The sequence below is a fragment of the Chrysoperla carnea genome, chromosome 3 (genome assembly GCF_905475395.1).
Source record: "Chrysoperla carnea chromosome 3, inChrCarn1.1, whole genome shotgun sequence".
Lineage (NCBI taxonomy): Eukaryota > Metazoa > Arthropoda > Insecta > Neuroptera > Chrysopidae > Chrysoperla > Chrysoperla carnea.
The window spans coordinates 64,672,978-64,698,111 of NC_058339.1; the positions used below are offsets into that span (position 1 = coordinate 64,672,978).

Sequence of the window (25,134 nt, forward strand, 5' to 3'; positions counted from 1 at the left end):
AAAGCATAGAAGAAAGATATGTGTATCCTTTTTCTATAGCAAAAAGTAGTTGTATATTTTATGGATGTAACTATTATCATTTTTTTTATATAATAAATATTATGATTATAATTTACAGGTACATTAATATTTACATATATGGGATTATAACTGTTATTAGATATTACAAATATTTACTCCCTTCATAAGGAAATAAATAGTTCTTCAATCCTTCGGCTAATAACTCTTTTTAGATAATTGGACAATTGTTGTGACATTTGTTCAAATTTCAACAATTTATAAATTTTTAATTTTATTTCTTTGATAAATACCGTTAATCAAGTCATATGTTTTTTATAATAAAGTATTACTTGGTTCTCCCCCCCTTAAATTATTTTATAGACACGTGAATAAGAATAATAATGTATTTTAAAATAAACAAATTTTGTTTAGAACATTTTGGCTTAAAAATTAAAAAAAAAAAAAACGTATTTTCGGTGTACCATCATATTTTTCTTTGCATTTATTCAATAAATCTAGATTGTACAATTAATTATTTTCTGGACATATCTTTCCCCCATGGGTGATATCAAATAAATATTCTATTATGCTATTCCAAAGATGTTTATTTATAAATAATTTATAAATAAACATTCCATATTATATTCTAATAAGTTTAATTTAAAATACGTAGTAGGTATGCAAAATAATTATTGAGTCGAAAAGATAATGGCTGTCATTATACACCTAGGGTTCAAAGTTAAAGAATGTCTCATATCTCATGCTCTGACAAACATGAGATTTGATACATTCTTTACTTGCTCCCGTGGTGTGTATACTATTTTTCTCCCCGACTTCTGTCAACTTCGTTTTGCACACTGGGCAGAAAGTTGACACTTTCTACCCGGAGGTGGGAAAAATAACTTTTTATAATTTATAATACACAAGAATGTATAGATTAGGTTCTGAAGTTAGTCAAGTATATCATGTGAGAAATGAAATTTTTTGACTGATTCGTATGCCTCAAGAACTATGTTATCAGATTGAAAATTGTTGCATTTACTCTCAGCATTTTTTAGGAGTCTGGGACAATATTAATTCCAAATCGAAAGAAAATAATGTTTACGTAATATTTGTTTTTCAAGCCAAGAGTTCTCAAAGGTATTTTTGACTTAATTAATTAAGCCGTTTTCGAATCTTATGTCTGAAACTTTCGAATGGGATAAATATTACAAGGTGTTGTACCTTGGGTTTTGTATATGAAGACAAAATTTACTCACCAATAAGCAAACAACCCCGAGAAAGATTGTCTATGAGTTTTTGTTTTCAAGTAAAATAGAAATGATATTTTTTGATAAAAAACAATAAATGTAGCTTTTACTATGTTAACAAGCTAACTATTGTTTTACGAGCTTTGTTATGCCATATTTTAGCAGATAAAGTTTGAAAAACCTCGCCGTATTAGGTCAAAATTATATTTACATTTTTAATAAATGTAAACATAATTTTTATTAGAGCTACCTAATATTACTAGAGCTGCTTAATATTTATTTAGAGCTACTTAATAAACCCTTGCAGTAAGCGTGTTTATTCGATATATCTGTATATTTATCAATGAAAAGGGTGCTCAGTTAAATACGAAGATTGTTAAATTTTAAAAAAGGACTTTTGATCCAAAGTACATACGATACTCTCCTCTAATACTGTATATATTGAGCGGGGTCTGGCTTATTAAGAATACATTATTATAAAAAAAGAACCAGCAAAATAAAACAAAATAAGAATCCAAAATTTATTTAGCAAATGTTTGTATACATATATATTTAACAAATATTAATCTCCATAATTCAATAAAATATATACAAAAACCAAATAACATACCGATTTGTACAAAATAGGACTTTGTATTAATAAAAATAATAATTATATTCTTTTTTTGTATCATTAAATGAATGGCAGATTCATCACTGAGAATTATACTTAACATACCTATATTAATAATTAATTGCACTTTCAGATATGCATCATTAAAAATAACTCATATCTGATCATACACAGTGGCACCAGGTGGTGTCACTTTACAACCATTTTGAAGAAATACAGCTCCATCCTAAAACAAATTTTAAAACATTTAAAATTTTTATAGATATATGAACAAATTTCAAATGATCCCCCCTCTTTTGGAAAAAGGCAACTTTTTGTTACAGAATTAGATTCCAAAACACTTTACATTCAAGTACAATTGTCAAAGTTCAGAAAAGCAGGGTAGTTATATTAAATCTGCTGTGCCATATGTTCTCCCCTAGTTTTTACATAAATTTTGTAGTTTGTGTTCTTATATAAATTATGTACACTCAAAGTCAAAATAAACAAAAAAGTTGAACCATTCTAAGTGATATTACTATAATACTACATGTAATTCACATATAAATGTTATAGATATATTACTTAGAATGGTAAAACACGTGCATTTTTTGTGTCTCAGAGGGACATATAATTTTTTATATAGTTAAGTCGAGATTTAGTATTTTAAAGAATTGAACATTGATACACTACAATGATAGTTAAACGACACAGTGACCAAAATTAAATTATGCAATATACAATATTGTAAAAAACAATTCCGTTAAATATTATATATCTATAAGAGTTAACTCATATAGTTCTTTTTTATATCGCTAGATAGAAACTTTCTTAGCATTAATATCCCACAAGGTCTCTAGAGCGAGTCTTAATCAAATGGTTTCATTTTTTTTTACAAAATACAAGGGGCATTTTTAAATTGCTCTTTCCAATAGGGCATTTTTAAATTGATCTTTCCAATAAAGCATTTTTAAATTGTTCTTTTAAATTTTTCTTTCCAAAATAATTCAGATAATAGATTTGTTCTGTCAGGTTGCGAACTATAGTCTTGTCATCTTTGGGTGAATTAAAAGTTATCAAAAATCTTAGATGTAATGTATATAATTATATGAATGTGTGGGTAAAAATAAATATGTATAATAAAAACTTTTTTTGAAGTTTTTTTTTAAAAATATTAACTTTCATCTAAAATATAAAAATTTCGAAACGCGAGAATTTATTCTAAGTAGGATCAAAAAATTCTTAAATCAAAATTCTTTCAATATGTGTTTATTAAATAGAATAATATTAATTATTATGTTAGTTACTTACTCGTACTAAATATGGTAAATCAGTCCAAAAATCAACATGTGGTATCATTTCACGACCACGCGCTCCTCGCAAGAAATACAAGGCTGTTCCACCACCGATAAAATAGATCGCAGATGTTAGTAAAAAGAACATTACTAAAATTGATCCAGAACTCATTCCTTCACCAGGTAAATCCACTATACAAGCTGTAGGACTGTATAAACCTAAATTCTAAAAGAAAATAAAACATTTTACGATTGTATCATTAACTTTTTATTTTACGAGACTTAATTTGATAAAATTACAGACTTTCGAGGTGCACATAAAAAATCTTTTATTAAAAATATACTTATAGACTTAGTGTTAAAATTAAAATTATCTGTAAGGATATTCGGACACTATCGTGTATTTAATGGCTCTTTGAACGTTAACGCTATCTTTAATGACTTTTATTAAAAAAGATTTTAGAATCCTAGAACGTCAGGTAAAAAACCCAATTTAAGGATTTTTTACGTAGATTACGAATCTGCTCGTCTGTCGAAACTTTAAAAAATTAATAGTTTTTCCCTGTGATTTCGTTCATTCACTGATCTACGAGTTGCCTATACCTTTAATGGGGTCGGTTTAGCACGAGTTTAAGGGTTTTTTAGGCTTATGATTAACCCTGTAAATAGATTCATTCACTGATCCACAGAAACTCCGAGAAAAGTTCAAAAAACTTAGATAATATTCTGTTCACGCTAATCATCTACTTCATATTATGTTAATGTGAGGCTCACGCTAAATACACAATAGTGTCTAAATAACCTCTAATTTTGTTTAAAAGGCATAATAATATAAATCATTTACCACAACTTTAGGATTAGGAGCTCCGACGGCAGGTAATTCAACAAGATGAGTTTGGTCAAAATTTTCTACACAAATTAAAGCAATAATTGTATGGCTAAAATACACAAAATAAGTCATTAAAAAATGTAAAATAACACATACATACAAATTTATAAATACATACATATCATTATGAGTATATTCCAGTCTGTTAACAGTTTGATGAATTTCTGGTGGAATAAATTCACCTTCCGCTGCAGTTCCAATATTTTGATATGTTACGACAGGTCCATTTGATTTAATACATATCTGAAAAGATCATGTATTATTTAAAATAGTAAATAACAATTTTATTTTATTAATTAGCATACAGATGTATTATTGCATGCTTTATCAGGCATTAAAGTTGAATCAGTGCATGGATGAAAATAAATTGTTGAATAATTTGCTAAAGTAACTGATACTATTGACGTTTCTTTTAAATCTATTCCAGTTCCATCATTATAACGACATCGGCATGCCGTTTCTTTTCTACAAATTGAATTTCCAGTAATTGCTGTACAATTTAGTATTTGAAGCAAAATAAAAAGTAAAAAAATAATCAACGAATGCATTTTATGAAATGATAAACGTAAAATAATGACATTTAAAATGACAACATAAATTTTTAAAAAAGTGGTAGCACTGAGTGAAATTCGGAAATACCCAACATGAAAAAGTTAATTTTTTAAAATTTTGCTAACTTCACAATTATGGAGTCAACCTAACTAAAAAAAATAAAAACAATTATTAATTTTCTTTGACTTTCTTACACAGTCGTGCATACCGTGTGTGTTTGAAGCATCTAGGGATAGAATTATGTCTGTAGTATGACTGAATACAGAATACATTCATTAAGTAATGCATCTAAAAGAGAGGAGAAATTGTTATAATAATACCAATAAACAGAATACAAACACGTATTTCCAAAAGCATTCACATACTAGTAATGATTGAACGTTATCAAAGCACTTAATAATATTTGTATGCAACAAATCTCCCACTGTCTGCAAGCATACAACAGCTTGTCCTATCGTATCTGTTTATCGTATCTGTAGTCTTACTCTTTTAGATGCATTACTAAACGAATGTATTCTGTATTCAGTCATACTACAGACATAATTCTATCCCAAGATGCTTCAAACACACACGGTATATGACTGTGATTTCTTGTCACAGAAAAAAGAGAATTACCGCGCTTTTGTGAAGCTGAACAATACTAGTTGTATGTATTCTTTGACAATAAAATTAGCTGCGTCAAGCCCAACTTGGGATAGTTCTCTTAATTTCGACACTCCATCGTTCTATAATCTATTTTTTGTTTAAGACACATGGCATGCCCGCATGCCGTTAGTCACTGGGCAATACTGAGCGATCACTTCAGATGCTTAATTTGGGCCTCAAATTATGTCGAATTGATACTAATTATTTTGAGCACAAAGCGGTGAGCGACGAGCGACATGCGCTTAGGCGTATAATTTCATAGAATTTTATGAACATTTTTGTTATTAATCGTACACTGCTCATCGCCTATCGCTTTCTGTGTGAACTTTTGTAAATAGGTGATTTTCACGCCAGATTTAGTCATTTAACTCCAAGATAGATAAAAAAGACGCATAAATTGGGTATAGAACGACAACACAAGCTTGTACAAAATAGAATTAAAAACGATAAATACTTTTATTTATTTTTTTTAACATTATACATGATATAGCATATAACTAAATTTTTGGCCTTTGCGTTCGCCCTGTGATCTACGGGTTAGCCATGCCTTTAATGGGGTAGAGTTATTATCTGCCGCAGGTTTTTTTGGCCCTTGCGTTCACCCTGTGGTAGAATTCACTCTGTGATCTACGGGTTGGTCATGCCATTGATGGGGTCTAGTTAGTACAGGTCTGCGGGTTTTTGGTCCTTGAGTTCACTCTCTGATTGAATTCACTCTGTGATCAACAGGTTGGCCATGCATTTAATGGGGTCGAGCCAGGACGGGTCTGCAAGTTTTTTTGGCCTTGAGTTAGCATTGAACGGTATCGAGTTAGCATGAGTACCGTAGATTAATAGTTTTTTTTAGGGTTTTTTAAAATTATCCATAATTGCCATTACACTTATTTAATAAAATATATCAATATCAATTTTAATTTATAACCAAAAAAACTTTTTAATTTGACATTTAATCTGGCGGATAAATTGCAAATCTAAACATTTTTACCATTAAAATGTTGTTGTTCATATTTAAAATAATTTTACGTTATATATTTGTAAATTAAATTTTAATGCTGTTAAATAACCATTATTGCCTTTTTTTTCATACATAGATGTTCAATATAATATTTTTCTGTGCATATTATATAAGAACTGTTCCCTCTTATTATCTGGCGTTAAAACACACTTTTTTGACGTGATTTACACCTTTTTCGACGTACATTTAAATCGCACCCAAAAATTAATAGTAGATCTCTATGCTTATGAAATATGTTCCATAATTTTGATATATTCTTTATGATCCCGATCACAGACTAAAAATAGCCAAACCGTTATATCCATAGATAGGGAGAGATTTTAACTACAAAGTAGTCATCAATTCATCATCAGTATGCATTGATCAATATTATCCAAGCTGTAGATGAGTATGAGAGTATTTCACATAGATATCGTAACATAGCTTTTCACGTTAATATAAATTAATGTAAAGTATAAGATCAGACAAGAGTGCCAAAAAAATATTGCAATTCTTTTCAATTTTGAATCATCTTAAGATAAATTACTCAGCTTTTTCAATTGCTCATGCTCAATTGTCTTTTGTTAAAAAATGGTAATAATTGAAATTTTATAGTTTCTTATAACCAAAAAACATTGAAATTTGACATATTATATTAAGCATTATCTTTTGTTAAATTAAACATACAAAAATAGATCCATTTGTTTGCAAATTTTTTACATGAAAACAATACCTCTTTGTTTGATTAAACATTTTTAAATTGATAATAATTTAATTATATGACAACAAGTGTTTGTTTATCTTATCATTTAATTATTTAAGTAAATTCAATTTCATAGCTAGAGACAACTGTTGTAGATGTCAACTTTTTAATTAGTCCCTAATTAGTAGTGATTTTCAAAATCCGTGCTAAATTTTTACTATGGATAGTAAAGATATAAATAAACAGGTATCATAGCTTTAAGTTTATATTTATATAAATTATTCATTATGTGTATCTAAACTAGGCAAATAAAGTCGTTGATTTGTTTCGAAAATTTGCCGTAATACCGACTTTGGTAAACGGTAAAGTATTTTTAAAGAATAATTCAACTCCTATTATTCATTCAACATGGACTCAAAGAAATTTAGAAACTGGTACAAAAAATAAATTTAAAAAGTTCTTTCTATTGGACTCTACAACGCCAATTGAAATTTCTACTACAGATGTTTCACGCGAGTATGTATTTAATTGTTTCTAACATTAATAGCTATTAAAGCAAATAAAATTTGTTTTAGACTTTTATGTGCTACCAGTCCTTCTCGAAAATATACAGCCATTTTACGAGATGATCAAAACAGTAAAGCTGATAAACAAATTTTAGAAATATGGGATGAAAAGTCAATGTTTAGAACCGTGGATTTAGCTGCTTTGGATTTACATGGAAATGTTTATACAGATGGTATGTTGATACTTATTAAGGAGGGGGGGGGGAATATCAGATTATAAAGTACGTGGGTCAAACAAGTTTTGTTTCCGATTCTTTTGATGGTGTATTCCCATACGCCCTATTTTTTGATGGGGAGAGATCTGTCTGCTGTACTACTGTTTGTAAAAATAGATCATTGTTCCATAGACAATTTGCTTTATTAAATCCAATTATTTTTAACATTATTTCAGGTGAGTTTTATACTTTCGAATTTTCCCCATGTGAAAAAAAATTAGTTTACGTTGCGGAGGCGAAAGCACCGAAAACTGAAGCTTATTATAAACGAAAGCCAGTAAAAGATCCTAAATCCGAGTCAAAACCTGAAGAATCCGAACCGATAAAGGTATTTTTGTATAAATATGAATCTGTTTTTACATATAATCATTCAATTTGTATTTTTTAGGGCGATGAATATGTTTATCGTCAAGAGTGGGGCGAACAATTAGTGGGAAAAATTCAATCAGTCATATGCATTTACGATATAGAAAATGACAATGTAACTATATTAAAAGATTTTCCAGAAAATTTATGTCCAGGTCAAGTGCATTGGGAAAAAAATGGAAACGGTTTCTTTGGTGTAGCAATTAATACCGTGCCCCGAAAATTAGGTTTAATTTTTTGCACAAATAGGCCATCGGAAATATTTTATTTAGATAAGGAAGGGATTTATAACCGTATATCCAATTTGGATAATTCTGTTCGCTCTCCACGATTACATCCAAATGGTAAATATTTATATTGGTTAGAACGATTGCGGGATGGTCCTCATCATAGCTGTGAAGCACTTATGAAATTGGAACTTCCATATCAACCTCAGGTATGCAGTTTAAAGATTGTCCTGGCAAATTCTTCACAAGTTGCTATATAGTTCGCGGGACAGCACTATTTTTGTTAAATGATCAATGCATACTTGAAACTTCGTGAATGGCTTCCTTTTGGAGAGTCAACGAAACTTTCTCTCTGCGACTTTTTTCGAAAGTGTGTGTATGGCCTGGCCTAATGTCCAACAAATTTGACTGTTGCGTTTTTTTACATCGATGTCTTAAATATGACATTATTATGCTCATATTTGAAAACGCAGTACTTTCGAAAAAAGTCGTAGATAGAAAGTTTGGTTGACTCGTCAGAAAGAAGGCATTTACGAAGTAATAACAAAAATGATATTGCCCCGCGGACTAATAAACTCCTCTGTGGAAGTAAAAAGAAATCTAAATTTTCGAAAAAGTTACCAAAGTTGAGTAAAAATTCAAACTCAAAATTGAGTTTTTAAGGAATCAAGTGAGAAAAAAATGGAGCAAAAGTAACATACATATTTTTTGCTACTCTAATAATCGTATAAATAATTTATTTTTTTCTACCAAAGTTCTATTTCATGTCAGGACAATTTAAACAAGTTTTTTTTTAAATTCATTTTTGAAAATTACCAATTATTTTTAGACAAAACCACAAGTTATTATTGAAATTGTAGACGATGTAAAACAATTGAAAAATTCTAAAAACTTTTATGGAATATACAGTCATGATTTACCAAACCGTTGCTTTTCAAAAGATGGCAGACAATTAATTTTTTCTACATCACAGCAGACTGAAATTCTTAGTTATATCTTAGATTTAGGTATTTCCATTTTGAATTTAACGTGTGGATTTATGCATACGTAATTGTATATTTTATTCTAGAATCGAATGAACTGCGGCAAATTATTTTACCAAATTATCCAAATTATAGCCAAACAGTTTTGGATGTAAATGATGATCTTATATTATTCCAAGTGACTAATATTAAAAATCCAGATATTCTAGTCTTTGGAAAATTATCAGATATTGGTGAAAATGGGGAATTAAAAAGTCTTGAGATACAAAGTTATGGAATTATTCCTGAAATTCATGATTTTAAACTTGAAAATTTAGAATTCAAACAAAATAATGATGATGCAGTTAGTAAGTACTTTCGCTTTTAACCTTTGAGTAATAAGAAAAAAAGGTATGATAATCAGGTCCCCAATACTCGCAGCAACTATATTTAAATCTTCTCTAGGTCCGCCTTGGTTAGAATCCATACCATAAAGCAAAGATGTCTTCAAAAGTCTTATTATATCGGAGGCAAATCAAACTTAAGTATTCTACCGACAGAGCTTTTTTGCCCGGACGATTTTTGATTAAAAGGAAAACTTATTCCTAATTTTACTATATTGAAACTTACCTTTATTACACGAGTTTCTGAGTAACACTTTCAATAAAGAGTGAATTTGTTTGGTTTTTAGTGAATTTTGACTATTATTAATTTTAAATCAACGATTTCAGCTGAATTTAATGGCATTTATTTCGGTCCAAAAGAAGCTTCAAATGCATCAACACCATTAATTCTCTATATTCATGGTGGCCCACATAGTAACTTTGTTAACTCGTATGCTTTATCATTGGCTCTTCATGCTAGTCTTGGTAAGTTTTAATTTTTTAAACCGTGGGTTCAAGTATATAATGAATTACTTTATTAGGTTTTGCAACGTTGTTGGTTAACTACCGTGGATCAACTGGTACCGGGCAAAAGAGTGTATATTTTCTACCCTCGAGAGTAGGTCAAGCTGATGTAGAAGATTGTGTACTTGCAACTAAAGAATGTGTACAAAAATATACGGAATTAGATCCAAAACGTGTCGGGTTGGTTGGTGGATCTCATGGTGGTTTCTTAGTGACACATTTAAGTGGACAATATCCTGATTTGTATCGTACGGTTGTTGCGAGAAATCCAGTTATTGATATTGCTTCAATGTATATTGTTTCTGATATACCTGATTGGTAAGAATTTCTATAAAAAATATTTAAAATTTATTCAAGAATGATTCGAATTGTGCAAATGGGTTCTCGAAATCAAAAAGTGTTTTTTTTTCGAAGATGATTGAATTTTTAAAATAAATAGAACGGCACGAATAAGTTCAAGAACGAGTGAATTGCTGATCCCTTCCCTATTTCCGCAGGCAATTGTCTAAGAGGGTATCGTTATTCTTAATGATATTAGAAAATTTGTTTATTTGTACTTTTGTCTTGATTTTCTGATCAAATAATTTTCTGTGCGTCGTGTGATTCAAGAGTTCTGTGAAAAATTCTAACCACTTCCTGGTATTGAACACTTTCTAATCCATATTTTATGAAGCAGGTGTTCAGTTGAAGCTGGTACAAGTTATACTCAAGTTGGTCCAATTAGTGAATCATTGATGATCAAACAAAGAACAGCTTCACCTTTAGTACATGCGCACAATGTTAAAATACCAACATTATTGCTCATTGGAAGTAAAGATTTACGAGTTCCACCTTCTCAAGGAGTTGAATTTTATCATCGTTTAAAGGCAAATGGTGTTGACGTTCGGTACGTAAAATGCACAGTTTAATTAAAAAATAAATGAATCGAACTTAAATGTTATTTAAAATTTTAATTGCAGGATGCATATGTATGAAGATAATCATAGTTTATCGAAGGTACCTGTTGAATTCGATTCTCAAGTGAAAGGCATGTTATGGTTACTTGAACATACATCGTAAATATGTAATTCGATGATAAAGAGGTCTTGTAAATTCCGCTAGAATAATTTAGGATAGTAATGAGACGAGTGTTGTATACTCTTAACTTTAAGGCCAGCAGAACATTTACAGAACATTCTTAGAAATTCTGATAATAATTTCAGATAAAATGTGGTAGACCTCAAATCGACTTATTTCTATAAAATTCTGATAGTGTGAGGATTTCTTGAAAAAAAATTTCGTATATGCATTTTTATAATAATTTTTATAAATATAAAATTTTTAATAAGAATAAAAAATATTTACATTTCAAATGTTTTTTCTTTTTATAACAAATAAATATTAACCTTTTATATTACATATACAAATTTTTACTTAATTGATGCATTTTCTTTAATTTCCCAACATTTATCCCAAAAATGTTTTAAACGTCCATCAGTATTATTACAAAACTCACGAAAATCACGTAACATATTCGTTTGAAATGTATCATCGCCAGCCGCTGGTGTATAACTTGATCTCCACCGACGTGATAACATATGATTCCATGACCATAAAAATCCAACCTGGTAAAAGGCAAGTTAAAGCATTTATTGCTAGTTGAAAGCGATCATCTAACTCAGACTTAATTCTTACCTTTTTGCAATTGTCAAAATCGTCTTTGTTTTTTCCACTAACATGGCGTGTAATATACGCATGATGCGGACTAGATAATGTCTCAGTTTTCACAACCTGTGATCCATTTCGACGTTGCGTAGGAGCTGTAACTGATCGTTGTCGTGGCCGAATCGTTGGAACACTTGGTATTAATACAAACACATTTCCTGACCTATGTACATACTGATGATCATGCATAATTGTTAAATCGTTTACGTGAGGCATTTCAATTGAACATGCCATAAATCCAAATTGAGCAACAATAGATTCTTGAAATAAAAATAATCGTTCTGACCAAGTGTCCTCTCGAAATTCTTCGAATAAAAACTGTTTATTCTTTAATAAACAATCAATGTTTAAAGGGATAAAAATTGGTCCCCTTAAAGGATCTGATTTATTGGTGAATGGTAAGGCTAATAAATCAGCGGGTATTGGTATCATTTGAAGGCCACATGCTTGAGCTTTACGAGCCCAACCAAATACTAAATCAGATATAATTGCTGCTGATGATGTTAACCATTGGACAACAACTTCGTATGGTTGATCAGGCCTGTACACACTTTGATAGCGAGCATGACCCCATTCAACACGATCACTTTTTAAAGTGATATCGGTTTCCAAGTATGAATGTCTGTATAAAGGAGTTATGTCATTATCAATATCTCCATGTAAATAATTACTCTGTAGTGTTTCGCAAAGAAAATGAGGTATAGCTCCCTCTTTATTAGACGTTGATTCTAGATTTCCCCATCCTTTCGGATCTTTTATCTCAACTTCCATCCATTCATTTTCAAATACTTGTAATTGGTCACAAATTGGAAACGTTTCGTTATTCTCTAAAAAATTAACTAAAATTAATTCCACATTTTGAAGAAGATAAGAAAGAAAAATAAACAGGAAAAACCCATCCGATATTATTTTTTATGGTCGTTGATAGTACCTTCTTCTTGTTTAACAACATAATATAAATAAAATCCAAAAACAAAATTTTTAGTTTGATCGCCAGAAGCATGACAAATTATCTTTTGTTCAACCATACTTGATAAAATTTCGACCGCACACTCAATATTTGTCAATCCTTCCACATTTGCCATTAACCAATAAACAGCATCGGCACTAACAAATGTTTGTTTTGGTAAATTTGAATGTGGTAACAAGAATCCGATTCCATTAACTGGATGACACATTGCTAGTAAAATCTCTTGAAAATTACTGGTTGCTTTTAGCGGAGTTACTGTATTTGATCTGAAATAATTAATTATTTTATAATTACAGAAAAAAGTATCATTTTGTAAGCGTCTGGAAAAAGGTGGGTTTAAAATAGAGTTTGAAAAAGCGGTAATAATTTTTTTTTCTGGAGAAGGCTGGAAATTTTGAGTATAAAAAATACTGTTTGATTACCCTTCTTCTGAATCGTCGTTATTTGAAGTAGGAGTCTCAGGTGAAATAGGTAACGCAGCTTCTGTAGCTGGAGAAACACGCCCTCGTTCAGCTTTAGAACTCGATCTAAAGTATTGAATGCATCCTTTTTAGAAATATGCAAGATTATTCAATTTAATATTGATAAATACAAAATATAAGCGTGCGAAAGCGTAATTACAAATTATAATATTTACAGAAGAAAATTTTGGTATATATTTTACTTAAAAACGATAATTTGTGACTTTAAGTAATAAAAATAAATAAAAAGTTTAAGTGCAATTTTATTTTTGTTCATAGTTAAATAAAAATGGTCATTCTTAATTTAAACATTCTCAAATAACTAATAAGCAATAGATATTTCGCTTAAATAAAATAATCTTTACGTTATTAGGTTAGACATTGTTATTATTCCGTTCATAAGCTATTTTCCTTGCATTTTCAATGATACAAATCTGAAGAAAATTTAAATTTGTATACAAACGTACTGATCTTATTTGATGGTCTACTACTATTTCGTAAACGATAGGTCTAATACCTTCAACCTACCTCTCGTCCAATATCTAGATCAATTTTTATAATACAAATACGTATTTCGCCTGAAATGTAGTAACGTAGATTAGATAATATTGTGAATATTATCCGGAGAAATGTTACTCTCTAATTTGGTGATACTTTCACGGAAGTCAAATATATATTTAATAGCATGTCTTAGTTATCTCAAACAAAATAAAACTTGATAAAAGACTGGAAACATCTACAATGTATTTTAGTCTTTTTCTATATCTGATGTATCCTTGAGATAAACGTTAACAAGTTCAAAATAAAGTAAACTTTGTGCTAATTTATATTTGATGTATCGGTTATTTTAACGATTCAAGTGAATAAAAATAATTTGTAGGATTTTTCAATGAAAATTATCTTTACTTAGTCAATTGTTTCGAATTGAGTTTAAGCTTGCTTGATAATAAACAAAAACTTGGGCATTGAAATAAAAGGGGAAAATTATTTTACGCTTGATATCTCGGTATAATATAATTTTCTAAGTATATCTAGAAATATATGAATTTAACATAAAGTTACCATTTTGAAAATATTCATAGTTAAGTTTTACCTGGTAGCAGTGGACAGTACAGAACGTTCTACCATTCTTGATGCAGTGTACTGAAAGTAAGAAATTATCAGCATCCATTAAAACTAAACCAAAACCAAAAATAAAGCCATAAAAAAATTTCAATATAAAATTTACAAACATTAGACAAAGTTTATAATTACTTTAAACCTTTTGCAATAAGTAATCATTGCATTTGGTTAAGTAAAATTTTATTTGCTTAAAGAAATAATTTTTGGCTGAAAACAAATGAAAATATTAGTACAAAAAAATTAATCAATAAATAGAAAAATAATTAATACAAAACCTACAAGCAAAAAGCGACCATTTTTCTGCAAAAAAAAAAAACGACAAAATATCCCAAAATTCAGCACTAACAACACAAAGGCAAACCTTTCCTAAACATTAAATTAATCATGCACTGTTTTAAAAAAAATACATATTACTATGTGAAAGATATCAAAAATCACCTTGGCCGCGGCTTCTCAGGTAAACGATTGCTTCCCAAACGTTCACGAAATGGCGAATTTCCTGTTCCAGCATTCTGTTGAATTTTTAACGAATATTTAATAAATTTTTCAAAAATTTGAAATATTATTTCAAATTGTTAAAAAAGTCTAATGCTGTTTAATGCATAGAATTTCATGCGTTAGCAATGTTCTAAAAATTCAAAAATTATGTTCAAAATTCTTCAAAAAAAAAAAAGATGCCTACTATTTATTAAGCACGTAGAAGCTAATGACTAAAGGTTTTTGTAAGAAGCTTTCTCGAGTACAAACGTGTCAAAGGGAGATCAGACAGTTCAATAATTCCATGTTTTAATGTTTTTTTTCGGAATTCATTCGGATTCATTTCAAATCAGAGATGTAATATAGATTATGCCTAGTATTGTCTTGATAGGTCGAGTCGGTATAAGTTTTGATGAGCAGAAAGAAGTTTTGTGCCAAAAATCATCTTTGGAATTGATTTTGGGGGTACTATTTTAACCTCAATTCACTGGAATAGTAGGTTTAAGCTTTGTTATGTAACAGACTAATGCAACTCTAAATTTCTATGGCAAATATTGAGTATCAATACCTGACTGGAAGATGATGGAGTAATAATGCTCATGCTGTAACGCCGTTGTACCTGTTGAGTCTGCATTCCAGAAAATCCCGGCGATAAACAGAAAGATGCCTACAAAACGAACATGCCACACACATTTTCTCGCCACAAAAACACAAAAAAGCTCTACTTTATTTTTTTTTAATTTAAGCTAAATAAATCATTTTTTTATATGCATGCTTCTTGTTTTCTACGTTTACCTTTTGTTTGTTCTAAAAAGCTGAATTTGATTAGAAAGTTTATTTGGATGCCATTTTAAAAAAAGCTACTACATTCAATTTCTGCATAGCAGATAATTGCATGCAATTAATTAAATCATGTTTATTATTTCTGTACCCCAGATATATTTTTTCATCGCCATTATCAATTTTTAGGATGACATAAAATATAATTAATATGAATATCAGAATTTTAACCCAATAATGTAGATATTCATAAATAATGATGATAATGGCGAAATTAGAATAATTTTTTATTGTGATTTCTTACTAATTGATAGAATTTTCTAAGACAATAATCTAAATTAAATCATGCATTTAATAGAAAAATTTGTCATACACGCATCTCAAAAAATAAAAATTTTATATTCCTTACCCTGGGATTTTTTTTCGAATTTGGCCGTTTCACACGGTTTACATATGTTTCCATAAATCGTAAAAATCCCTCAATTAAATTATTATTATCCGTATCTGTTTGTGGCGTATATATGTCACAGTGCGAATATCCATCCAAAATTTTTCGTGTGGCTGGATGTGTCAATGGTAACAAATACACACGAAATCGCCAATACTTTAACGATTCAAAACGGTTGTAATCCGTATCACCTCGCGTGCAAATATAATGATCTAAATAATTCCAACTATAATTTTCTAATTTTTCCGTAGTGAACGAAACCCAAGACACTTCATAAGTGTCATGATGTGGAGCATGGAATCGATATCGATAATGGATGTCAAAAGGTGGATACGGATGTCTTGGCCGATATCGTGTTACTGTAATCGCATTGCCACATAGTGAAATCTTATGAAATATTCGTCCAATTGACAGTAAATATTCTTCTCGTGGTTCAATATTTACCGAGCGCGCTCCAACTATACTACTTGCAGCATTTTGCTGTTGAAGATTATTTGTTACTCCAGTGTTGGCGGTTACTTTTGATTGAGATGATGGTAGAATAATCAACTGAAATCCATGGGCTAGACGTTGTGATATTAATTCTTTAAACACTTCTTTGGTGGTTAGCGGTTTTTTATTATGCGCTCGTTGTTGAGCAAAATCTGCATTTACATCGTCTGGTAATAAATTATAATCGGATACAAGATAATCATTTTGTAAAGCTCGTTTATCGGGGAAAAAATCTGTTGTTATTGGTAAACATGCTGGTATTGTTAATGATTTCCAATCGACTCCTATATAACAATAAAAATTTTTGTTTAAAATTGTAGAAAACTAAGGGTTATACACTGATCATCAAAAAAATCGGGTTACCTAAAAGTATACAAGCTTTTCCGAAAAATTAAACAGCAATATCCCTAAGAAAAATAATCGGTTCATAATAAATCACATTATTTGAAAGCACTAGTTTTTTTTTTTACTTTTAGCATCCCATGCCACTTTTTTTTCTTATTTATCCCTTAACTATTTATAAACTTTGAAAACTTACAAAAAATACACAAATTTATTGCAATAAATCTAATAAGATAAATTAATTTTTAAAAAGCGCATTTTAAAGATAAATAAACAGGCTTAAATATATTATTTTTATACGTGGTTTTATTTGTTGTTTTTCAAAAACATTTTTGCTCCCCGCGTACGGATTTAAAATTAACGGGTAACTTTCCTAATTTTGTAAAAATCTAAAGCGATATGTCTCATAAAAATTTTCTAGCTTCTGATAAAAAAATTTGATAGTATTAACTTTCGAATGAGCTGAAAAATGATGGCACTTTCCTCAGAGATACTACTGTTTGAAATTGCTTAAAAAATTTTTATGGCTAGCCCGTTTTTTATGACTAGCGTAGAATGTTTTTGCAACTATTCCAAAAAATATTTATGTCATAGGTTTGTAAGATAATTCGTTTTTTGGTGCAAAATACGAACATGATTTAATGAACTTTATAATACTATGAAGAAAATGTAATTATGCTTATGGGTTTCTTTGTTTTTCAGCAAAAAACGGATTACCTGAAAATACTACACCATAGGCCCCTAAGAAACATAGAAAATGGAAAATAAAAATAGTTCTTTACAAAATATAAAATAAATTTCTTGCTTATACGACTAATTTTAATACTAGCACTAGATGAAAAGCCGAAGCTAGGTAAGTATTTCCGAGCCACTTTTTTTAACGAGAAACGAATAATTTTGTGATCCATCAACGTCCATGAAGCCCAGATAGGATAATGTTGATATACTATCCGAGTGTTAGGATTCGATTTTATCTGTGGATAATTTTTTTAAATTGTTCTAATTGGCCGGAATTTTATTGGCCGGAATTGGCAAAATTTACGCTATTTTGCTTTATGTATATAATGATTATCATTGAATTGTATTGATTTAAAAAGGATGGAACTTAGGAAATCCCATTCAAAATTTATTCCAATATCATACTTTTCTCAGCTTTCATCTCTGTTTTATCCTTTCTCTAAAGACCTGACTCAAATAGTCACTTATTGCATTACTTATAATATAATAAAGAACTGACTCCTTAAGGATCTTCAGTTTATGTTATTTAATTTTTGTGCTTGTTCCATTTTCTATGCCTAGATCAGTTTGTAAGCAAACTTAGTGTAAAGCAACAGGAGATGAAAAAATTGATACATTGGATTACAAAATCATCCATTTACAAATACAAAACATGTTTGATTTCGGAAAATTTGAGTGAATTTTCTTAGATGATTTTAAATAAAACAAAAGCAACATACAAACTACGCATAAAATAAATTTTACAAGTATGCAAAAAATAGTACGTAGCTTTAAAGCAAACGGCGTTTGAAAATGAAAGGAGATAAAAAATTATAAAAATGTTTTAAGGAAAATTCGGGATATTTTTAATGTTATGGTAATCGTGATTTTAAGTAATATAAATGTTTTAACATATTTATTTTGTCTGTTAAAATTAAATTGTTTCAAAAGCAGTATTTAGAAGAAAGTCCCTTTTTTGTTAATTCAAATAAAAATGAAATGCATTGGTTACTTACTAACATGCAAATCTATAGAAGTAATGTAAAGTTTTCATTCCTGGGGTAACGATTAGTAAAAATTTTTTAATAACTTTAGAAAAATAATTAGTAAAGAAAAATTAGAATTTACACCAAATGAATGCAATAATTAAGCTACTATAAGACTATGGTTGTAAAGAAGTTATTTTCAATAAAGAGAGGGATAAAACTATTTGTAGAACTTGCTTTATCTTCAAAGATGTTGCTTTCGCCAATAACTTAACAATTCTCATTTACTAAGATCCCTCTTTGTTTTCGGGACAGTCCGATTTTTGCTAAATGATCAATACATACTTAAAACTTCTTGAGTAGTTTCTATAACTTTTTTAAAAGTGGTGCGTTTTCAAATGAGTATGATAACGACATATTTTAGCTATTGGTCTGAAAAAACGTAGAAATTTGGAAGGAATTTTCCAAACACAAAAATACTTAAATATGGTATGTTCGAGGTGATAGGCAAGCTCATTGATCTATTATTTTGCGGACAAAATATTTTATTGTTTAATAAATAATTATTAAAGTTATCATGTGGTCATGTGTCCGACAAATTACCTGCTTCGTTTTTTCAGACCAATAACTTAAATATCACATTTAACATAAAGGGTGGTGTATCGTGGACTGTGTGTATTAGAGATCTGGGAAGCCTCATATACCGCTTGAGATACGCGGGAGATCTGTCTGCGATTTCCTCTCTTATGTATTAGAAACTTAATGGCGGACATCCCGTATGATTTGTTTTAGGCACTATCATGCTGTTTCGTTTACTTTCGTGACCAATAGGAGTTGCATCTCATGCTATTGGCAGATTTTAATATATAGATGGACTTTACCATGTACTAGAAAAAGTATAATCAGAGTTTGGACAGAACGTTTGCTGCCAATTTTAGTCAAAAGAAAAAAAAATATATAGATATGTTTTGAGTTAACATGGCGAATCAATCAAAGACTATCTCGTGTCTTATGGCTCAATCTCACATTATCTGTCTAGTGCCTGTTTCCAAAAAGTACTGTCGGTCAAATAGCTACGATTGTAAGGCAGTAGCTGTCTACATCAGTTAGAGCGAGCATTAAATTAGGTTAAATTTTGTATTCATTTGATGTAAAAACCACATAAAAAGTAACCATCTACGTAAAATTAGTTTGTTAAAATAAGGCAAATCTTTCAAGTGCAAGTTAATAATCGAAAAAAAAAAATAAAAAAAGGATTATTAAAAATCAAACCTATTATAACTTCATTCACTGCTGATGTTAAATGACGATGAATTCCAGAGACCATGGAAAAAATGATTGTTAATAAAAAAAATCATCAATTATGTTCGATTTACTTTTCGATTTTAATATATTAATTGAAATATCTAGAAATGCTCAACACCTACTCAAATGGAAATGAAATTACAGAAGGTGGGGTGGTAAAAACATTTAATTTAGCATTCAGGATGAATAAATTTGATAAAATTTAAGACTAGCACAACATTGTAATGATTTTATATGATATCAATTGATTGGTCAGAGTTGCCAGGTATCCGATATGTACTTATAGTTCCTTTATTTCCTAATAGGAGAAATTTGAATCTAAAATTTTAAACCTGCCTCAATTCCTAAATTAATTTTTATATTATAAGTAACCGATTTTAAATCGTGTAATCATTTGCCGTTTCTAGAGTGATTAGGATCCAAAAGTCATGAAAATCTAGTTCATTTGACTATTCAACAAGTGGCGATTTTGAAATTTTATATTAAGTAACTAGAATCCCCATTTTCCCCACAAATCTACTATTTAAAAATGTAAGCGAATCTGGTGATTTTACGCATATTAAAAATAAAGAGTAATATTTTTAAAGGCTGTCTATCGAAATGTATGATTTGCCACTAATTTTTATCTGCAAAATTTTTTCTATACACGATCCTACTCACTAACCATCATTTTAGCTCTTTGTACATCGCCCATCACCGTTTTTTAGCTACGCTAAAAATATTTATATTTTTTTGTACAAATCTGGCAACCTTGATTTTAGCAACTTTATATTACACGGGGAAAGTATGAAAATATATTATACAAATTGAGTTAATTTAAACTAAAATTAGTTTGATCACCACTCAAAATAGTTATAAAAATATTCACAAAATTGTAACCGTGATACCTGTAGTAAGAGCTGGTGTCCATTCCTGTTCCCCAGTTGCTCCCCATAGTAATGTTAAACTTTTTTGTGGACCATATTTAGAAAATTTTCTTGAATTTGTATTTTGTAACATGCTATTTCGCTTCTTATCTAAATTAAAAATAAACATTAAACTATTCATATTTTGATAAAATGTTTCAACGTGAAGGTTGTCTCTATTTTTCACTGGAAACGGGGGAAAATTATTTATTAATCTGAAGAACCCACACTTCTTGAAATCTAATACTAGCAGAAAATAATAATAATAGAGGCAGAAAATTTTTTGTTTAGTTTCCAGTAAGAAAATATGCCAATAAGACTGGCGTAAGTTTGGAATCTTCTTTGTTGGAAAAAAATTTGATTTGCCTCTTTTTCAAAGATATGTCTATGACGTTTACTTTTAATATTTACCTATGACTTGAGAATTGGACCGATAAATTGTACTAGGAACAGGGCTCGAACTGGGTCCGTCAATTTCCGAACAATCATCCGAAACAGGGTTAGTAGGCACAGCTTGATAATGATGTTGTTGAATTAAAACTCCCGTAGGTCCTTTGGGAAATATATGTGTCCATCGTCGACGATTTGATGTCAATTTAATTGTTACATGTGATGGATCAAATGGATTGATTAAAGCCCGACTTGGCCGTAAACCAATTTGTCCCATGGGTGGCGGTGAACCAGCCGAACCCACAACAGCCCTACATGGCGGTGATAATTTCCCATCCAAAGCATCTGTAGTCCAAGGTTTTGGTTTTTTCTCTTCTTCTATGATTGGTGATATTAAGGGACTTTCCGTGTTTGTATATGATGAAGTCGGAATGGATATTGCTTGAGATTTAGGTGTTCCAGGACTTGCTAATTCACCACCATGGTGAATATCCGGATCAGACATTTTTCGATGCAACGACTTAGTCGAATCATTACGATTATTGTCTAATGCTGGCATCTTTTTACAATGTTTTTGATTGGATCGTTGTAAGCTGCTTGTCCCATGTGTTGAAGGTAATTGAAATACTTGAGCATCATAAGCATCATAATCGAAAAATGAATTGTGAATACATTGATCTTCATCTTGGATCAATTTTGTCTTGGACATATGTTTACCATCAAAATCATTAGCTGAATTTGTAGCTTTCGGCGGGAGTTTTATTCGTGGTATAAAATTTGAATATGCTACTTTTTTATTTGTCGAATAAAATGAAAGATTTATCCAATGGGGCATAGAATAATCATCCGCCGTTGTTATGTATGTATCTTTGTTATGGAACTAGAAAACAATAAAATTCACACGTTAAAATCGTAAAAAAAAAGATCGGGACGATAATCGACACTTTTACCTTTAATAAAGGTACAGCATGTAATGGCTGTTCTCCAACACAGACAAGATCGCTGCCTACACCGTTGTCAATAATTCTTTGTTTTGTTACATTAGTTAATTCACGATCAACTTCAAATACTCCCACTCCAGGTGTAATAACAACACTAAGTTGTCCTGTTCGTTCCAAACTTCGTTCTAAATAGTGTTTTTCGAATACTGTAAAGAAAAGCAACATTTACTGATTGAATTTTAACAATTTTTAAATTTTTTTTTACCATTCAATGACATATTTAACACTTCGAGAAAATTTCCTTGAGCAGCTGTACTATTTGTAGCAATGGGAATAATTACACCGGGTTTATCGTGATAATTTAATACGTGCCGTTGATAATCGGAAAATAAACGTCTTAATTGAACTAAAACTGGACTCCAATCATCGAATCGTTCGTTTTGAACAACTACTCTGAAAACGAAAAGAATTAATTATAAGTTGGTACATTATATTTGCTTGCAAATAGAAATAGAATAGTAATTATTTTTACCGATAAAAATCTTCATAATACCGCCCTCGATAATCTAATTGTAAACATTCTCGCATATACAGCGGAAAATCTTCAACACTATTTGCTTTATAAAAAGTTCGTGAAAATAAGACAATTGTAACTTCATGATTGCTACCGTGTTTCTGTGAAAAAATAAATATTTAAATAAAATTATTTTAAAAATAGCTGTAATTTAGAAAAGAAGCATTTGAATAACTTTTATATACTTAATTTCAAATGTAATGTATTGAATCATAAAGGAAATAAATAATCGTTTGAAGAAAACCAGCGGGGAATATAATTTTGACCCCAATTATATATTTAATTTTTAGGAAAAGGGTAAGGTAGGACTGCTTGGATAAATATTTTTTAAACAGAAATGTATAAAAACATCATATATTAAAAGTAGGTCGGAGAATAGCTCCGAGAACGAAATAAAAACAGTTCAAAAAACTATTTTATAAGATCTTTATAAAAATTGTATTCGTCTTTCCATGCACCAAAAAAATTACCTCAAAAAACATATTTTCACACCTTTTAAGGATGTTAAGGACGACTATGAGTTTGTAACGACATTTCGATTGCGTTTCTATTGTGTTTCTATTTTCACCCAGGAGGCTCGGGTTTGATTCCCGGTATTAGAACCAAAGTAATATATTTTTTGTAGCCCACTTTCTGAGAGTAATTGGTTATTAACGTAAACAAAGTAATATATGCGAGATGATAACCATAGATCTCATTAATCTTGTATAAGATCAAAAAGAAATAGGAGTCATCAAGTCGTTACAAATTCATTTCTCGAGTTCTTACGTCTCTATGTCCCTTTTTATAGTCGTAATAGATGAATTAATTTTTCCAAAAAGTGTATGTTAGACCTAAAATTATTTTAATTTTTCCGCTGTCATAAATAGCTCTGTACCCTGCCTTTCTCAAAATTGTTTATTGTAAAAAAAACGTAGGTACTAAGCTTCATGGAATACCTTTAAGAAGGAATTGAGATGCTCCAGAACTACATGAGATATTGTACTTAGAAATAAACTAAAATTTGAGACACTTTTCTAAAATTACATAGTGTTTATTTATAAATTTCTACCTTCCATTTTGTAAATAAATCAGCTAGAAAGCCATTCACTGCTTTTTCAAAATACAGATCGCCATGAATATCAAAATCCCACATTTCTGAAGACATTTGTAAAAATAAATAAACCATTGATGTAGATGATCGAAAAACTATCTGTGAAAAAATAGGGAACCATTACGGACAAAGATCTGGAAATATTGATGAATATGTTCCGTTTTACACTCTGACAGTAGTTTTAGTGTATAAACGGAAGGTAGCTTATATTTTACTGATGAAAATACCTAAGTATTTAATTGTTGTGAGCTTTACCTTAGTATCTTCAGTAATTACTCCACATGCGACACGATCACCCTGTGACCACATTTCATAGACTTGACATCGAATAGCACCCATACAAAATTCTAATTTCTTATTCATGTAAACACAAGTGTTCACTAAACTATTTTTAATACGCCACATTTCTGATCGACCCATATATTGATCTTTAAATGTAATTTCTACAGAATCTAAGGCCACATCATTTGCAGAAACAATCCGTACCAAAACATCAGCGTATGTTCGAAGCTGAAATGTGTTTGCAATACTCTGCTCAACGCTAATCGTTTCTGTAACTAAAACAGAGATTAGTTAATCGATAATCTCACGAAATACAATAAAATGTAAAAAAAAAAAAAACACACCTTTGAGTAAATCATCTTTCAGAGCTGTTATTTGTAATAAAAGTCGAGGACCAATATCTTCAGGGTGATAAATTTCAACAATATCACCCTCTTTTGCACCTTGATAATCTTTTAAATTTATTATCAAATCGGCCTCTAAAAAAATTAATTTATTTATGTATTTTAATAAGATTAAAATTAGGATGGAAATATTTACCGCTAAAATTCTTTTGATGTACATATAACTTGACCTGTTTGATCATTTTTTAAAATTTTACTTAAGTAAAAATCTACAATTTCAAAATTACATTACACCATAGCTATTAAAATTATTATCTAAATGTCAAAAAATTCCATACTATCATTTTTGACAGTTCGTAAAAATGAAAATAAACAATTTTTAAATTGTGCGTTCATGCAGTTTTGAGGCAAACGACAATAAGCAAGTTGGTTAATTATCCCGAAAAATTCTCCCTTTTTTCATAATAAATTGGTACATTCCGAATGCTGAGTGCAATGATTAATTAAAAAAGGATAAATTAAAATTCCAAACCAAAAGTTTTTTTATAAAGAAAAAATAGATCATTTTTCTATATTTTTTTAGATTTCGAAATTTTAAATCGCAAAAATTGAGTCAAATGAGATCGGATTTCTTTAA

At 29.8% G+C, this 25,134-nt stretch overlaps 3 protein-coding genes across 4 annotated transcripts; 1 reads left to right on the forward strand and 2 right to left on the reverse strand.

Moving 5' to 3' along the window:
• Window positions 1-1,823: 1,823 nt before the first annotated feature.
• LOC123295677 lies at window positions 1,824-4,610 on the reverse strand. Its single transcript, XM_044877098.1, has 5 exons — window positions 4,332-4,610; window positions 4,145-4,269; window positions 3,982-4,075; window positions 3,154-3,363; window positions 1,824-2,089 (listed from the first exon to the last, which is right to left on the reverse strand). The coding sequence occupies exons 1-5, from the start codon at window positions 4,572-4,574 to the stop codon at window positions 2,018-2,020; spliced, it is 744 nt and encodes a 247-aa protein (XP_044733033.1). The 5' UTR covers window positions 4,575-4,610; the 3' UTR covers window positions 1,824-2,017.
• Window positions 4,611-7,066: 2,456 nt separating this feature from the next.
• On the forward strand, window positions 7,067-11,445 carry LOC123294612 (acylamino-acid-releasing enzyme-like). 2 transcript variants are annotated; one of them, XM_044875697.1, is made up of 11 exons: window positions 7,067-7,166; window positions 7,225-7,436; window positions 7,496-7,659; window positions 7,878-8,029; window positions 8,090-8,503; window positions 9,124-9,301; window positions 9,364-9,624; window positions 9,988-10,125; window positions 10,182-10,482; window positions 10,838-11,050; window positions 11,124-11,445. In XM_044875697.1, the coding sequence occupies exons 1-11, from the start codon at window positions 7,140-7,142 to the stop codon at window positions 11,221-11,223; spliced, it is 2,160 nt and encodes a 719-aa protein (XP_044731632.1). In that variant the 5' UTR covers window positions 7,067-7,139; the 3' UTR covers window positions 11,224-11,445. The 2 variants fall into 2 exon arrangements, with proteins under 2 accessions (XP_044731632.1, XP_044731633.1); XM_044875698.1 differs by having other exon boundaries at window positions 7,069-7,166; window positions 10,841-11,050.
• Window positions 11,446-11,582: 137 nt separating this feature from the next.
• LOC123296181 (GATOR complex protein Iml1) lies at window positions 11,583-24,829 on the reverse strand (the record flags this gene model as incomplete). Its single annotated transcript, XM_044877642.1, has 17 exons — window positions 24,694-24,829; window positions 24,498-24,632; window positions 24,127-24,428; window positions 23,830-23,970; window positions 22,737-22,879; window positions 22,470-22,657; window positions 22,214-22,410; window positions 21,285-22,143; window positions 20,856-20,984; window positions 19,936-19,956; window positions 16,088-16,902; window positions 15,467-15,565; window positions 14,860-14,933; window positions 13,261-13,365; window positions 12,800-13,104; window positions 11,839-12,695; window positions 11,583-11,768 (listed from the first exon to the last, which is right to left on the reverse strand). Coding segments are annotated over exons 1-17 (4,602 nt in total), but the record flags the coding sequence as incomplete, so codon positions are not given.
• Between the last annotated feature and the right edge of the window lie 305 nt (window positions 24,830-25,134).

Coding starts and splice junctions, on each gene's coding strand:
- LOC123295677 (XM_044877098.1), bottom strand. CDS start 4,574: ATGCATTCGTTGATTATTTTTTTACTTTTTATTTTGCTTCAAATACTA. Junction 4,076..4,144: donor GAATATACTCATAATGATAT/GTATGTATTTAT, acceptor TGTGTATTTTAG/CCATACAATTATTGCTTTAA. Junction 2,090..3,153: donor ATTTACCATATTTAGTACGA/GTAAGTAACTAA, acceptor AATTTGTTTTAG/GATGGAGCTGTATTTCTTCA.
- LOC123294612 (XM_044875697.1), top strand. CDS start 7,140: ATGGATAGTAAAGATATAAATAAACAG. Junction 8,030..8,089: donor AAGAATCCGAACCGATAAAG/GTATTTTTGTAT, acceptor TGTATTTTTTAG/GGCGATGAATATGTTTATCG. Junction 10,126..10,181: donor GGCTCTTCATGCTAGTCTTG/GTAAGTTTTAAT, acceptor TTACTTTATTAG/GTTTTGCAACGTTGTTGGTT.